This window comes from Rhododendron vialii, chromosome 1a (assembly GCF_030253575.1).
Source record: "Rhododendron vialii isolate Sample 1 chromosome 1a, ASM3025357v1".
Taxonomy (NCBI): domain Eukaryota; kingdom Viridiplantae; phylum Streptophyta; class Magnoliopsida; order Ericales; family Ericaceae; genus Rhododendron; species Rhododendron vialii.
The window spans coordinates 39,229,795-39,243,848 of NC_080557.1; the positions used below are offsets into that span (position 1 = coordinate 39,229,795).

The 14,054-nt window shown below is 36.0% G+C and overlaps 1 protein-coding gene across 1 annotated transcript; it reads left to right on the forward strand.

Annotated features, from left to right (window-relative positions):
- Window positions 1-9,632: 9,632 nt before the first annotated feature.
- Window positions 9,633-13,468, forward strand: LOC131329395 (zinc finger protein WIP3-like). The gene is made up of 2 exons (XM_058362525.1): window positions 9,633-10,190; window positions 12,259-13,468. The coding sequence occupies exons 1-2, from the start codon at window positions 9,771-9,773 to the stop codon at window positions 12,697-12,699; spliced, it is 861 nt and encodes a 286-aa protein (XP_058218508.1). The 5' UTR covers window positions 9,633-9,770; the 3' UTR covers window positions 12,700-13,468.
- The last annotated feature ends 586 nt before the right edge of the window (window positions 13,469-14,054 follow it).

Below are 14,054 nucleotides of genomic sequence, written 5' to 3' on the forward strand. Positions count from 1 at the left end.
CCACAGTAGTATAATCAAAAATGGATAACCAAAAGTTGACACATCAGCTTTTGATTATCCATTTAAGAGGTTGCTAAGCTTAACAATGTTGAGGTCCACAATGGTCACTTCTAGTCCATAACCAAAATAAGAAGTCCACTACAATCTCTCTCTCTCTCTCTCTCTCTCTCTCTCCTTCCTTATGTTTTTCATCATTGATCACTTCCCTCCATTACATTTGGTGACTTTCATCCCTCATATTATGAATTTGGAAAAAAAATCATGTACTCAAAAAAAAAAAAAATCAGATGTGCTCTTAAATTTGAAAAAGAATGCAAGATTCTTCATGTATTCAACCACAGGGAGAAGAACGAAAAAAGAATAAAATAGAAACGGAAAAAAAGAAGTGAAATACCTTAATCCAGCGACAATGAGTTGAATTGTAGATGATCGAAAGATACGAGCTTCACTTTTGGAGGGAAAGAAAGAGAAACAGTTTGTGGGTAAAGAGAGTGAGATATAGAGTAGGCGAAGAAGAAAATACCATTTGAAACATGCGTGTAAACAATTTTGGAACCAATTAACTTATATGGTGTTTGATCCACAAATTTTGATTATTGAAAAAGGTTGCTAGTTTTGGTTATCAAAAGCCCAAAATTTGATTATTTCTAAAAATGTTGCTAAGTTTGATTATACCATTGTGAGTCATTTTTAACACCAACATTGTTAACTTTAAAAATAATTTGCTTTTGATTATACCACTGTGGATGGCCTAATAACAAGTGTGGGTTGCTAAACACAGCCTCCCGCGGGCCACCGGATGGGGTATTCGTATTGATTTCAGATTAGAACATGAATTAATGATGTGGCTAAATCATGGTCGTGTTTTGATAATTAATATCCATCAATTATATTTTCAGCATATTTTTAGCGGGTATTAATTATCAAAATACGTTCTAGACAGTCATTTTCCCTTTTATCTTTCTTTTCTTTTGGGTTGTGTTCTAGACCTGAATCATATAATCTTTTAAAATATTTCGCTCTCAACTTTTGCATCGTGCTTGCATTCTCCTTCTTCACCCTTGCAAAGTTAATTTTGGATGTATTTGGAAACAAATTCACTTTTGCGCTTTTGCTCGTACATCCGCACGCTAATTATTTAGCTTGTTTCTAGGCCACTGTATTCTTAAAAGCGAGTACTCGTACCTTAATGAAATGATGACTCGTACAATAATACAGTCAGCCTGGGTTTGTTGCCCCTATATCAACCACAAATGTTTTTTTTTTTTTTGAATTTCTTTGAATTAACTAAATCATGGTCCTAATTAGGCATAATACGTAAATTTTCATCCTTGCAATATCACTAAAAAATGAGTTTGTAATAAATGAACGATTCGAATTATTTGAGTGGAATCTGAGTCTCACACTGATCTGTGCCCCATCGATGTGCAATGGGTCGGTAGCCATACAGGAGTATTTTTTGTGGGGGTGAAAGCGGTTATTAATCTTGTTAGTTAGAGCATTTCCAAGGGGCTCAACAAATTGAACCCATCGGCAATGGAGAGCCAAGAGCGCTGTTCATTATTCCAACCGGCTCAGGACATGTGTTTTACGAAGAGAAGACGATGACTATGGTAGAACGAGGGTTGGAGATGCTCTTACTCATTGACAAGTGTTTTAAGAAGAGGAGACAATCACAATGGTAAGAGGAGGGAGGGTTGGAGATGCTCTTACTCTTCCCCGTTGGACAAGTGTTTTACGGAAGGACGAAGGTGGCCTGGATGCTAAAATTGGACAAGTGTCTGGAGTTAAGGATCCTGGCCCTCCTCTCACCCCCTTGGCCCAAGCAGTCATAAAAAAAACCTTTTCACAGCGTACCGTCCGGCGCCTGAAGCGCTTCAATTGTGTGTGGAGCACAGTTTCCTGCAAATCATCTTCCTTCTGTTCATTATTTACTCCTCGGCCAGTACTACTTGTTCTGTAGAGAGACACCTTTCGAGCAATAAGCCCACTGTACCTCTGTTTGATAAAGGTGATTGATCATTAGGAGGATCTTTTCCCCACTGTTCCTCTTTGTGAAACAACGTGTGAATTCTGCAACAGTCGTTGCCGATATAGGATTGTGCTAATTTTTTTTTTTTAGGAACCCATTAAGAAACATTTTAAAAATAACTTGGGTTTGAATTATTTTCGTAGGATTCGTAATGAATCCCATCAAAAATTTTTTAAAAAAAATTAATTTCTTGCTCATTTAATGAATACCAAACATGACATAAAAGGATAGAACTTCTTGCATGCACCAATACGTTGGCGTTTGGAGAATCAAAGGAAATATAGAGGAGGAGAACCTCCAAAACACTATACATGTTCCAAAATGAGCGTAACTTGTAATTTGTGATATATTTGTCATCTATTTCTTATAAAATTCATACCGTTCAAAAAGATAATATCATTATCTTTAAAATGAGATCAATCATAAAAATTCAAATTGTAAAGGGAAAGAGTGAAATATTTGAGTTTTAAAGTGAGTTTTTGAAAAATAGAGATAGAAAGTGGAGTAGGTTGGAATGAGTATGAATAGTAAATTTCTTCATAATCACTTTTTGAGTAAATTATACTCTAACTCTCAAGTTAGAGTATAAGTTGGAGATGCTCTCAAATTGAGAGTACCAAAATAATGTTTTTTTTTTTAAAACCATTTTACTCATAAAGTAATTATAGAGAAAATTACTATTTAGAGCAACTTTACTAGCAAAGCTTTATAGCCATTTTAACTCATCAAAAGAGGAAAAGTAGCCCTACACCAGATTAGGTAAACAAAGAGCTAATTTGAATTTGTGAATAGTGCTTCAGCACTTTTACCTAGCAACTGTTCATCAGGTGTGTAATATATAACATTATTTTCTCTCTCCTCTCTCCGTCCTCTCTCTTCCTGTTTCTTCTTTTTTTTAAAACTGTACTTTGTTGCACTGTTTGAGAAAGAAAGAAGTATATTTTAATAGAGAATAGGTTAAATAGATAGTGTTGATGTGGTGTTGAAAGAAACGTGAATAGATAAAATAAAAAATGTGCACTGTTTACAAGTTTTTTTTACCTAATGTAAACTTGCTCTTATGTATATCTAGCATTCCTAATCTACCAAAAAGAAAAATAATATATGAGGAAACAAAACCATTTTTGACCAAGCAACCTAAAAAAAAAAATATTAGATCAAAAGGAAATAGAAAACTTAATAATTTTAGAAAATCTTGACCAAACTAAAGATTCACAATGAAATACTAAAATGGTGCAATAAAACTATGGGTACACCATTTGGCATACACCAAGTGTATACCACGTCGAGTGGGCTCTATTTCAAGATTCCAAATAAATGATCAGAGTCACTTAATTTGTTTAGAATATATTTTTAACGATACCTACGAAAAACTTGCTCAGTCGGATATCGAAAAGGGCTTGATCCATTCTTTTCTTAATTTCTTGTCAGAAAATTGAGAAAATAACTTATTCAACGCTTACCCATATCCAAATGAGCTGGACTTTTTGCAAGGTTTCATAAAAAATAAAAAATAAAAATTTAGCGGCTCTGATCATTTATGTAAGACCGGAAAGTGGATCCTACACGATACAGAGTACATTTGGTGTATTGGAAATGCTATGGACGCATCAATATGTCACACCCAAAACCACACCTCTCTCACATGCATGTGTAGAAATTTCACAATAAATGCTAGGGACCCGCATGTATCTGAGAGAGGTGTTATTGAGATGTGACAAATTGATGTGCATCTAGCATCTCTATTGGTGTACACCTAATGGTTTACCCATTCTTATTTTAGATAGTTTTCCAACTTTAGTTTGAAGGTAGTATACTGGGGTAATGATGAATTCTTGAAACTAATGGAGTTTTATTTCTTTGGTCTTGAAATTTATTTTTTAGTTTTTTCAACTTTAGTTTGAAGGTAGTCTACTGCGTAATGATGAATTCTTGAAAGTAATGGGCTTTTATTTCTTTGGTCTTGAATTTAATGGGCTTACTTCCAACCAAATCAGGACCACCACCTTATTTTCTGACCCAAGTCATTGAAGACTTGAGGCCTTCTTCCACATTTGAGTCTCCTCTTTGAAATTACACCCTGAAACTATCAAAAGTCAAAACTACATGATCAAAAAAAAAAACTCTCAAAATTACCCAATTAAAATTGACTTAAAATTCCACAGAGAGAGAGAGAGAGAGAGAGAGAGAGAGAGAGAGAGGCGTCAAGCAGGAGTCAATGGTAGATTTCCTTCGACTTGACCAAGCAAACATTAACTGAAGGTCTACCATTATGCAATGACGACTAGCCCTTATTCACATATTGCATGTGTGGACATAAAAACGTCTTTCAAAAATATTCTGAACTTCTGGAATTAACGAGAGCGAGGTTTGGAAACGAAAGTGTAGAGTGAAATGATTGAAAACAGAGAAGCTTAGCGTGAGAATTGGTCCTATCGAAAGATTTCAGCATAGGACTTGCCCCAATTTCATTTTGAGGCAAAACAATTATGTCGGCTTATTAAAACTGAATCTACCTTAAAGATTTTGACAATAACCCAAACGTTTTCTTGGTAAGCATTACTCTTATTTATTTATTTATTTATTTAATGGTTGTGCAAACCTATCTGATTTCCATTGAGAGAGAGAGAGAGAGAGAGAGAGAGAGAGAGAGAGAGAGAGAGAGAGAGAGAGAGAGAGAGAGAGGAGTGCTAAAGTCAATTCTTGGCATTGGTAAACAAACATTGAACACAGTCAGTGTAAAATATTGGAGTGTTATTCGAGGCTACCACAAAGTCCATGCATTGTCCCGTATTGGTTTTTTAGGCGTACAAAGAACGGGGTACGTACAAGAAGACACTAGCAAAGTTTTGGTGCTCGTCGTCACTTAATTGGTTGGTCAGTTGCTGTGGAATAACCTGCCGCTGGGGAAATCACTGTTGCAACTATTTATTCAGGCTTTGCTTTCGCATCTTTGACATGGTGTATATTTTGTTTTCCTTTTGTTATTGCCGTGTTGGCGGTGTGAATTTTAGGCTTTAACTCTTCTTGTTCTAATAGCTACTCACACTAAATTGTAACTTTATTGTTAAGTAATGAACTTCATACTCTTCCACCGAAAAAGAAGATAGCAAGGCGGGGGGACATCCACAATATGAGAGTTGAGCTCAAGTCAAATCTCTCATCCCATCTAGTTTTGAGTTATTTTGATTTGTTCCAAGCTCGAAATAGTTCATTTTTTAGAACTCGTCTACAAAATAATCTATATTGAAATCAATATGATTGGACATTATTTGCCACGAGAGCAAATAATCCACATTATTTGTACAACAAAAAATGGAAGCCAAACTCTGGTTTTAAAATTCAATCGTCCATTTTCTTGCACAATTTGGAATTCTTTAATGTAGCGAAAGATGGCAAAATCAAATTGATTTTTGGCATGGATAGTTTTTCGACAAGTCGATCTCCAACAGGCATGATTACAATCATTTTTTGAGTTCGGGATGGACCCATGAAAGCTCTCTAACTGAACAAGAATGGACCATATAGGGACTGGACCTGAGCTCAAAGCCATTGATCGAGTAGTGTGTATATAGCTTGATTGATTATTTTTCTATAATATTCAATTAACGGAAGGGCGTTGTCATTGGAATGAATTAATGTCCTCTGAACAAAAGACAAGACATCATACATAGTTGCATTTTTTGGGGTTTATCCATTGCAAACATCGCTCTTACCCTGTTTACTTGTTTTGGTTTTTGAAATAGTTTTGTACTCTATTTGTTTGAAATCTTATATACTATTTGGTAGATGCTATCTACAAAAGAAGCTCAACGGCGGACATACTCAAATTGCTCTCATTAACAACATCTACCAGAAGATGAGGTCGTCTCTCTTTCCGGCCCGAGAAGGGGAGGTTTCGAATGTGGTTGTAATGAAGGGTTAAATTGTCAAACATTAGTTAAATGGAAAGTTCATGTAGTCACGGGGAATGATATTTTTGGCCTTAGAAAGAGGGAAGATCACAGGGCAGGGCTACCACCCACTAATTTCCAAAAAGTGCCATACTATATAATTTGACGGGACAAAAAATTAGATAGAAAGTTAAATTAAGAAACAAAAATTCCAAAAGCATGTGAAAGAACACAAATTAAGCAGTTCAAGCGTCAATCAAAGAGTAGATGCTCTAAATTATGATCGCGATGCGCGAAACCATGGGCTATCTTGTTTAGTATTTTGTGACATTGTCCTATTTGGATTGCGGTGAATATTCTTCCAATTTCGGGGTTTTTTTTCCCGTAGCAAATAAAAATTAAAAATCTCGCCTCGACAATTATGTGCGTGGCAGAAATCGATCGCCACCATTTATCTAGACCACTATCTAGATCTGCTCTGCAATATTACAAAGATTAAAAAGACAATGACAAAAAGAAAATTAAAATTACTTAAATATTCATACTACCCGAGATCCAATCGCTAGTCCGAGATCAACCAAAGCCCTATATTAATATTGCAAGGCAATGTTGTCGAGGACAAGACGCACGCTGAACCACACTTCCTTGGTCAAGGAAACTGAGTGACGGATAAAATGGGCAAGCTAGCTAGGAAGGAATCGAGAAACCGATTTTGTCAGCTTCATCACTCCGGCAGAGGAAATTTAGAGTGTGCTTGTCGCGGATGCCCCAGTATAGGAGGATCAGCCTCTCCGTTGTACCCAAAAAAAAATGAAGTCTAAGTTCTATTGACTAAAATAAGTACTTGAATAACTTTTTTCATAGTCAACGTTGATGTATTGCAAAAGAATGATCTGTCTCGTAAAGCGAAAAATAAATACTTAAAAAAATGAGAACATTAACAGAACGGGCCAAAGACTAATCACATGAAATGAAATGTAACCACAACGCGGGTATCTCAAAATATAAATGCTCTCCCTGTGTGTTAGATCCCACATGCATAAAGAAATCTCAATTTCTAGAGATATATTTTCATTACGTGCACATAAAAAAAAGGCCTCTAGCTTCATGATAGTGTCTCGCATTGGTTGGCCGGGTGTTTACGAAAAAAATTATTTTAACAGATTTTTAGATTTTAGCTTCTAAAAATCAGTTTAGAATGTTTATCAAAAATTCTACAACACTAATTTTTAGAATCTATTGATTTTGATAACCTAAAAAAGGAAAGAAATGCTCGAAATTTCAACATTGGGTTTAGGTAGCTTTTGGGATTCAACTGAAATTCTCACAATCTCGCAGTTGCAACAAACATATTTCTCAATCTCTACTAAAATCCGAAATTTGCACCAAAATCTGAAGTTAAAATTTACAATATGTATCCGCAGCTATCGCAAACATTCCCTATATCTAGCCTTCTATTGATTATGCCACCAAAAAAAAAAAACACTTAATTTTGACGAGGTTCGTCTGTGGTATGGCCTCGGCCCATTCTTGAGGGTCGAGATCGACTTGTGTACACCATCTTCAACGGTAAAAGTTTTTTTTTTCACCCTTTAACTTGGTTGTTATTTTCCACCAATATATAGTTGGTAAAACATTAACTTGTGATCGATGCACCGTTTATTTTTAACTTCCCATAGATGGAACATTGGACGTAGGTCTTGGGTGGCGCCTGTCAGTGTGTTATTGGTCAGTTTAATCTTAGATATTTGTTCAAAAATTAATAACTTTTTTTTACCGAGTAAAAAAATAAAAAAAACCATTTGAGGTTGGTCCAGCATACAGTTTTTTAACAAAGATGCTACATGCACAACGGTTGTGCAAAATATCAAACACAACCAATCTTCATCCGTCCATTGTTATAATAAATGGTCAAGATTCGTTCAAACTTTTCCTTAGAAGAGTTAAAACTTTTCATTGGAAGAGTTTTTTTAAAATCTAGAGCGTCCAAACACATCTGAACGGTCAGAATTGATTACACAACATATACAACGGTTGCGTGAGTATCATTTCCGGTTTTTTAATTCCAGGTTAGTAGATGTTCTTTTTTCTTTTTCAATTAGCAGGCATATTAGTAATCAATGCAAATAGGAAAGGTCTAACAAAGCCTCCCTACAGATTAATTAGTAGATGTCTACTTGAGAAAAAAAAGAAAAAGAAAAAGGAAAATACTACTGCTAAAGTGAAAAAGAAAAGATTTTGAGAAAAGACAGTGGGAAAGGGAAATGAGTTGCGCCATTATATCCAAAAGGAAGAGGCTAAATTAAGGAGAGAGAAAGAAGAGAAAATCTGCTGATTATATCTTGTCGGTTGTTTTTTTTCTTTTTTCGTACGTGCACTAACCTTACCCCCGAAACTATCAACTAGAGATTATTAATTAGATAAAGTTGGTGGGTGGTTAAAGGGTTTGATTAGCAGGCCTCATGCATATTATAGGGATGAAAGTCGAAAATACTTTATTTAATTGGCAAAAAGATACTTTTCTTTGTGAACTTATGAAGGGTCGCTTATCCCAAAAAAAAACTTGATAAAGGGTCCGGGACAACGGAATGTTAACATAAACACATTCTGAGAGCATTTTATATGGTATACGATGAAATATGATTTTTGATATGAATGATGTGTTAAAGATCATCACCAAATTAATTAATCTTATGGAATTTTTTAGAGTCTTCGATATATCCGGATCATCGCAATGCATGAGGCACAAGTTGCAGCACTTTTCTCTTATCCATCCATCCGGGTTAACATTATTTTTTTCCATTGAATCAACGCGGTACGAATTCCTCCATAGCATTTTTATCAAAATAAGTTGGTGAAAGGGATATTTTGGCTTGGCAGCTTATATTGAACGCAAGTTGAAATATATATATCCAGATGACACCTTTTCCTATAAAAATACTACCACTCACCTTGTTGAACAAAGACACTTTTGCATAAATGTATTATTATGCATGAGTACATAACGCCTTTTATGATTTGATTTTTTTCCTTTTTATATACTTCTTCACTTTTCTTGGCTTAGGTATTGACTAATTGGATTCTAACCAACCACCTTCGCTTCCCATGTTTGAAGCATTGGCCACATCTTTTTCAACTTAAAACAAGAAATAAATGTGTACATATGGGTAACATTCCATGATAGCTACTCTCGGGTACTCTCTTCGTCTCATAATTTCTTATTTTCTAAGAATCATGTTGTTTTCAGAATACATAATTAATTCATGCATAACTATTTGAATCATTTTGCACCAATTTGAAGAATTAATTGGGATTTTTAAATTGGTTCTAAAAAATTGATGCACAAAAGTGCTCTATCTCTTATCGAAAAAACACAGAGAAGGAATACAACTATGGGATGAGCTAGGGAGGACGTCACCATTGATAAGTAGACAAATTAAAGAAATAAAACCGCCTATGTAATGACCTTAGTCACATAATTCCGCTCTCGCGAATTTAGTAATTTGAAATGTTTTTAAAAGGCGTCTTCATGCTCGCGCACGCAATATGTGACTTAAATTATGAGTCTTCTTACTACACATCCTTGGATTCTCTTTCAAAACAGCGAGTCTCAATTTTTCATGTCATTTTCCTAACCCCACCACTAATCTCTCTCTCTCTCTCTCATATGATAAAGGTCAAGAGGAGAAAAGAATGAAAGATGGGAAAAGAAAAGTTCCCTAAAGACAAATTAATTAACCACACAACTTTTATAAATCAACCTTTAGTGCAAAGCTTTCCCACATAAAGCCTGAAATATAAACCATATGAAGAGATAGCACTTAGGGATCAAAAGTACTCATAACATGAGTACTACAAGGAGCTACCATGTCCAAGCCATGGATATTTGCTTTCAAACAGCTCCAACCTTCATTGAATGGCTCAAACCCTCTCCTACTACTCCTCCATCTCCCACTTTGACAACTAAAAAAGATGATGCAGGGAGAAAGGAGAGTTTTGGAGTTAAAGAGGAGAAATTTGAGAAGGTTACGGTGGCGTTGCGCATAGGATTGCCTAATACAGGAGGAGACTCTGATGATACGGCCGGTACAAAAGGTTTTAAGTGGAACGAAGAAGAGGAAGAGAAAGAGAAGAGATTTCACGGACATGGTTTTAACAGAGAGAGTAGGTTTTGGATTCCTACACCAACACAGATCCTCGTCGGGCCTATGCAATTTGCCTGTGCTATATGCAGCAAGACCTTCAATAGGTACAACAACATGCAGGTTAGTGATGAGTTTCATTGATCATACTATATTGTTATACTTATGTGCATGGAGGTTCTTTTGGAATTTAAGGTCTATAACAAAAGGTCCAAACGTGTTATTTTCCAAGATTGAGAGACAGGAAGTGGCTATAGTTTCTGTGATAATCTTTTCTTGCTTTACTTAGCCTACGAAGCTGAAAAATTTCTTATTCACATATGAATTCAAACACTTTGGCATCTTCTGATTACGGAGGATGATCTAAAAACTTTAACGATCTACAATACAAATTCTACCGACTGCTGAAGGGTCGTGCATTTATCTTTAGTCTGGAAGATACACATTGCGAATCTGCGAAAAAATTAAAAAATCCAATTTGGGATGCAAAAGCCACATTCTACCTTTTTTCTACGTAATTATGAGCATACTCAGCGAGGATTTTTTGTTTCACTAATCTTATGGAGTAATTCTTTGTCGACGTATGAAACAACCAAATATAGTTTGGAAGTAACATATTGGTCGTGGTAAATTTTGGATGGCCGCCTGCCTTTGATCGGACCGAGAAGGGGAAAAGTCAAAGTACAAGTAAGCTGACCCAAACACCCTTGAATCTTAATAAAAAAATTCTTGGTCCTTAGTCTAGTTGTATATTATCACCATATAGTGAGAGTGCTCAATAAAGAAAAAATGTAGAAAGAAGCAAAATATATCACCATAAAAGTGTTCATAAAAGTCCACATTAATTTAGACCTCTTTTCTTGTACCTGAGTTCAGAGGAAGACTGACTTGTTAGCCATACCAAGCAATGCCTATCTTTCACTTCTTTTTCTCCCCTTGTTGCTTTGATTTTATTGCCTGTTTTTCCTTAATTTTATTGCAACTTTATGATTAGTTAGATTGTATACTGGTAGAATGTATCGCCACCTTTCAAGGTTTTTGATCGACACCTTTCAAGGTTTTAAATAGCATTAGCAAATTGCGTATACACTAACGGTAGTGATGTAACGATTTTAGGAGCAAGGAAAGCTATGTTGCAGAAATTGGGTATAGTTGTTGCAAGTGTCTCAAAATTATTTTTGCCGAAGATATATTTTGAGCACTTGATTCGGTCATAGCAATCAAATAGCGGGCACGTAGCAAGAGCAGGCCTAAACGTGTGCTGGCTTTTAGTCTCACAGGTGTGTATAATGGGGTGTATAGGTATCAGAAGATCGGAAAAAAACACGTAGCAAGAACAGGCCTAAATGTGTGCTTGGCATTTAGTCTCACGGGTGTGTATAATGGGGTGTACCGGCATCAGAAGATCGGAAAAAACCACGTAGCAGCGGTTGTTTAAGACCTTGGTACAAAACCACTATACATGGTAACAACTTTTCCAAATGTGCATTAGTATTGTCTTGAAATTGGACACTTTTAATTCCTTTTCCAGTCCCTCCTTAATCTGCGGGGATCATGTTACCACAAAAATACTTTGTTGAATCCCTCCAACAAAACAAAAGGCCTAAAAAAGAAGAGTACTGTAAAGGTCAATATGATCATGATCAGAAAAAAGGTAAAAGGTCAACATCGAGAGAAGCCATCTAGTGAAAATTGGACCACGAGTAGATTTTTTCCTTCGTTTTTTTATAACTCAGGTGTTCGGTTAGTTTTTACGCGTATGACTTATCGTGGGAACCAATCTCACTATCCACTTGTGGAGTACGACTAGTAGTTCTTCTCTACCGGAGGAGATAAGTAATCGTAATTTTCCATTGTTAGAATTTTGAAGGTATCCGATAAGATATCACTGGACATCACTAGAGGGTAATGAAGAGGCCTCTGCATATGAACCAAGCTTGAATTACTTTATTTTATTTTCTCTTTTTAAAATTTTTTTTTTTTATCAACCAAGCTTGAGTTTTTCATAGGTGAAAAATGCAAAAGAGGCTAACAAATGGGGAAATAAGAAAACACAGAAATGAGATATAAAGAAAGGTGCAAAATTACATATTGACATCTGCATTAGCCTATTTAAACTATCATATATTGTAGTTATGATTATAGTCAATATCTCCAAAGGAAAACAAGTAATTTTTTTTTTTTTGTTCAGATGCATATGTGGGGACACGGATCCGAATACAGAAAAGGACCGGAATCGCTCAGAGGGACCCAACCAGCCGCAATGCTGAGGCTACCTTGCTACTGCTGTGCTCAAGGGTGCAAGAACAACATCAACCACCCGAGGGCGAAGCCATTGAAGGATTTCAGAACACTCCAAACCCATTACAAGAGAAAGCATGGGGCTAAGCCATTCATGTGCAGAAAATGTGGGAAAGCATTTGCAGTGAAAGGGGACTGGAGGACTCATGAGAAGAACTGTGGGAAGCTGTGGTATTGCACTTGTGGTTCTGATTTCAAACACAAGAGGTCACTCAAGGATCACATAAGGTCTTTTGGTAAGGGCCATTTACCTCATCCTTCTCTTGAAGGGTTTGAGGATGATCATGAGAGGGAATGCATCACCGGGTCCGAAGATGAAATGGTTCAGTAGCCGGCCAGGTTCAGGTAAAAGTTGTGTTTGGATCTTGGATTTTAGAAGGGATTTGCAGAGTGAAAAGAACAGAAAATATAGGTACGTAGAAATCAACCACAAAAAGAACACAAAACACAGTCACATGAACTGGTACTCACTTGTGTGACTACTGTGTGTACTTTTTGTGATTGATTTCTGAAGTGATAATTTATGCGTTTACTATGTGCAAAAAATATCCCAAAAAATTTCATATAAGTGGACCAGATTCAATTGGGGTGTGGCTTATACCATGCCAAAGTTGAATCTCCACCACATGCATGCTTTCTGGGTACTTTCAAAGTATGTTTTTTCACGACGTAGAATTTTACTAAATTGTTTTTTTTTTCCCTCCGCAAATCTCTCCGCGATTCCAATATCTAAACACAGGCTTAAGTATTTTAGTGGAAAATGTTTTTTTTTTTAATGTCAAGAAGGCTTGTCCAGGCTTGTGCTCAGTAACAAAGCTATCTCAGCAGCTTAATTTCTAAGCATATAGGGAGGGGTTTGGTACTGAGCAATTGCTGAGTGATGAGGAGTACTACTAGTGATCTACTATTAAGTGTTTGCAAGGGAAGTGGTTTGACTATATATAATAAGGTGATTACCTTGTGGAGTCCTGAAGCAGATGAATTTTCTTCTTTATACAAAGTTTGTGATTCTATGTTCAAGCTTTTGTAATCTCCCCATGTGGAGAAAATTTGTCAGCTTCATTGCTATTGGTAATCATAACGTATTGGGATTGTACTTCTCTCTCTCTCTCTCTCAACGTATTGGGATTGTATCTCTCTCTCTCTCTCTCTCTCTCTCTCTCTCTCTCTCTCTCTCTCTGCATTCCTATAGTAGTCTCTGTTAGTAAGTTTTAATTTGAGGAAATATTAGAGAGATATTGATGCAATAATATTTTGATTGGCCCAGAAAAAACGCGTTAAGCTGTTTGAGACCCCTTTTCACATGATAAGCATTGATTTGAAACGCGCCGAATGCGCAAAAGTTACAATAATTATGCCATCACGGTTAGTTTTATATAGAATAATTGACAGATCATCGTTGTCCTTTTGTTTTCCAAACAAAAGACTTATCGCTTAGGCTCGTGATCCAGAAAACGACACCAACACACCAAAGGAGAACTTCCCGACCGGAATTCCTAATTTTGAAACCAATTTTCTTGCTTACAATTCCATGAAGTTAATTCTCGTCAACAAGAACAATATAAAATTAGGCAGAAAACACTGACTATGTTCATTTTTTATTTTTTGATAATGAAGAGTGGTTCCCGAATCAACTTGCATAAACCATGTTTTGACTCCATAAGACTGCTGCTACCGGGGATTGCG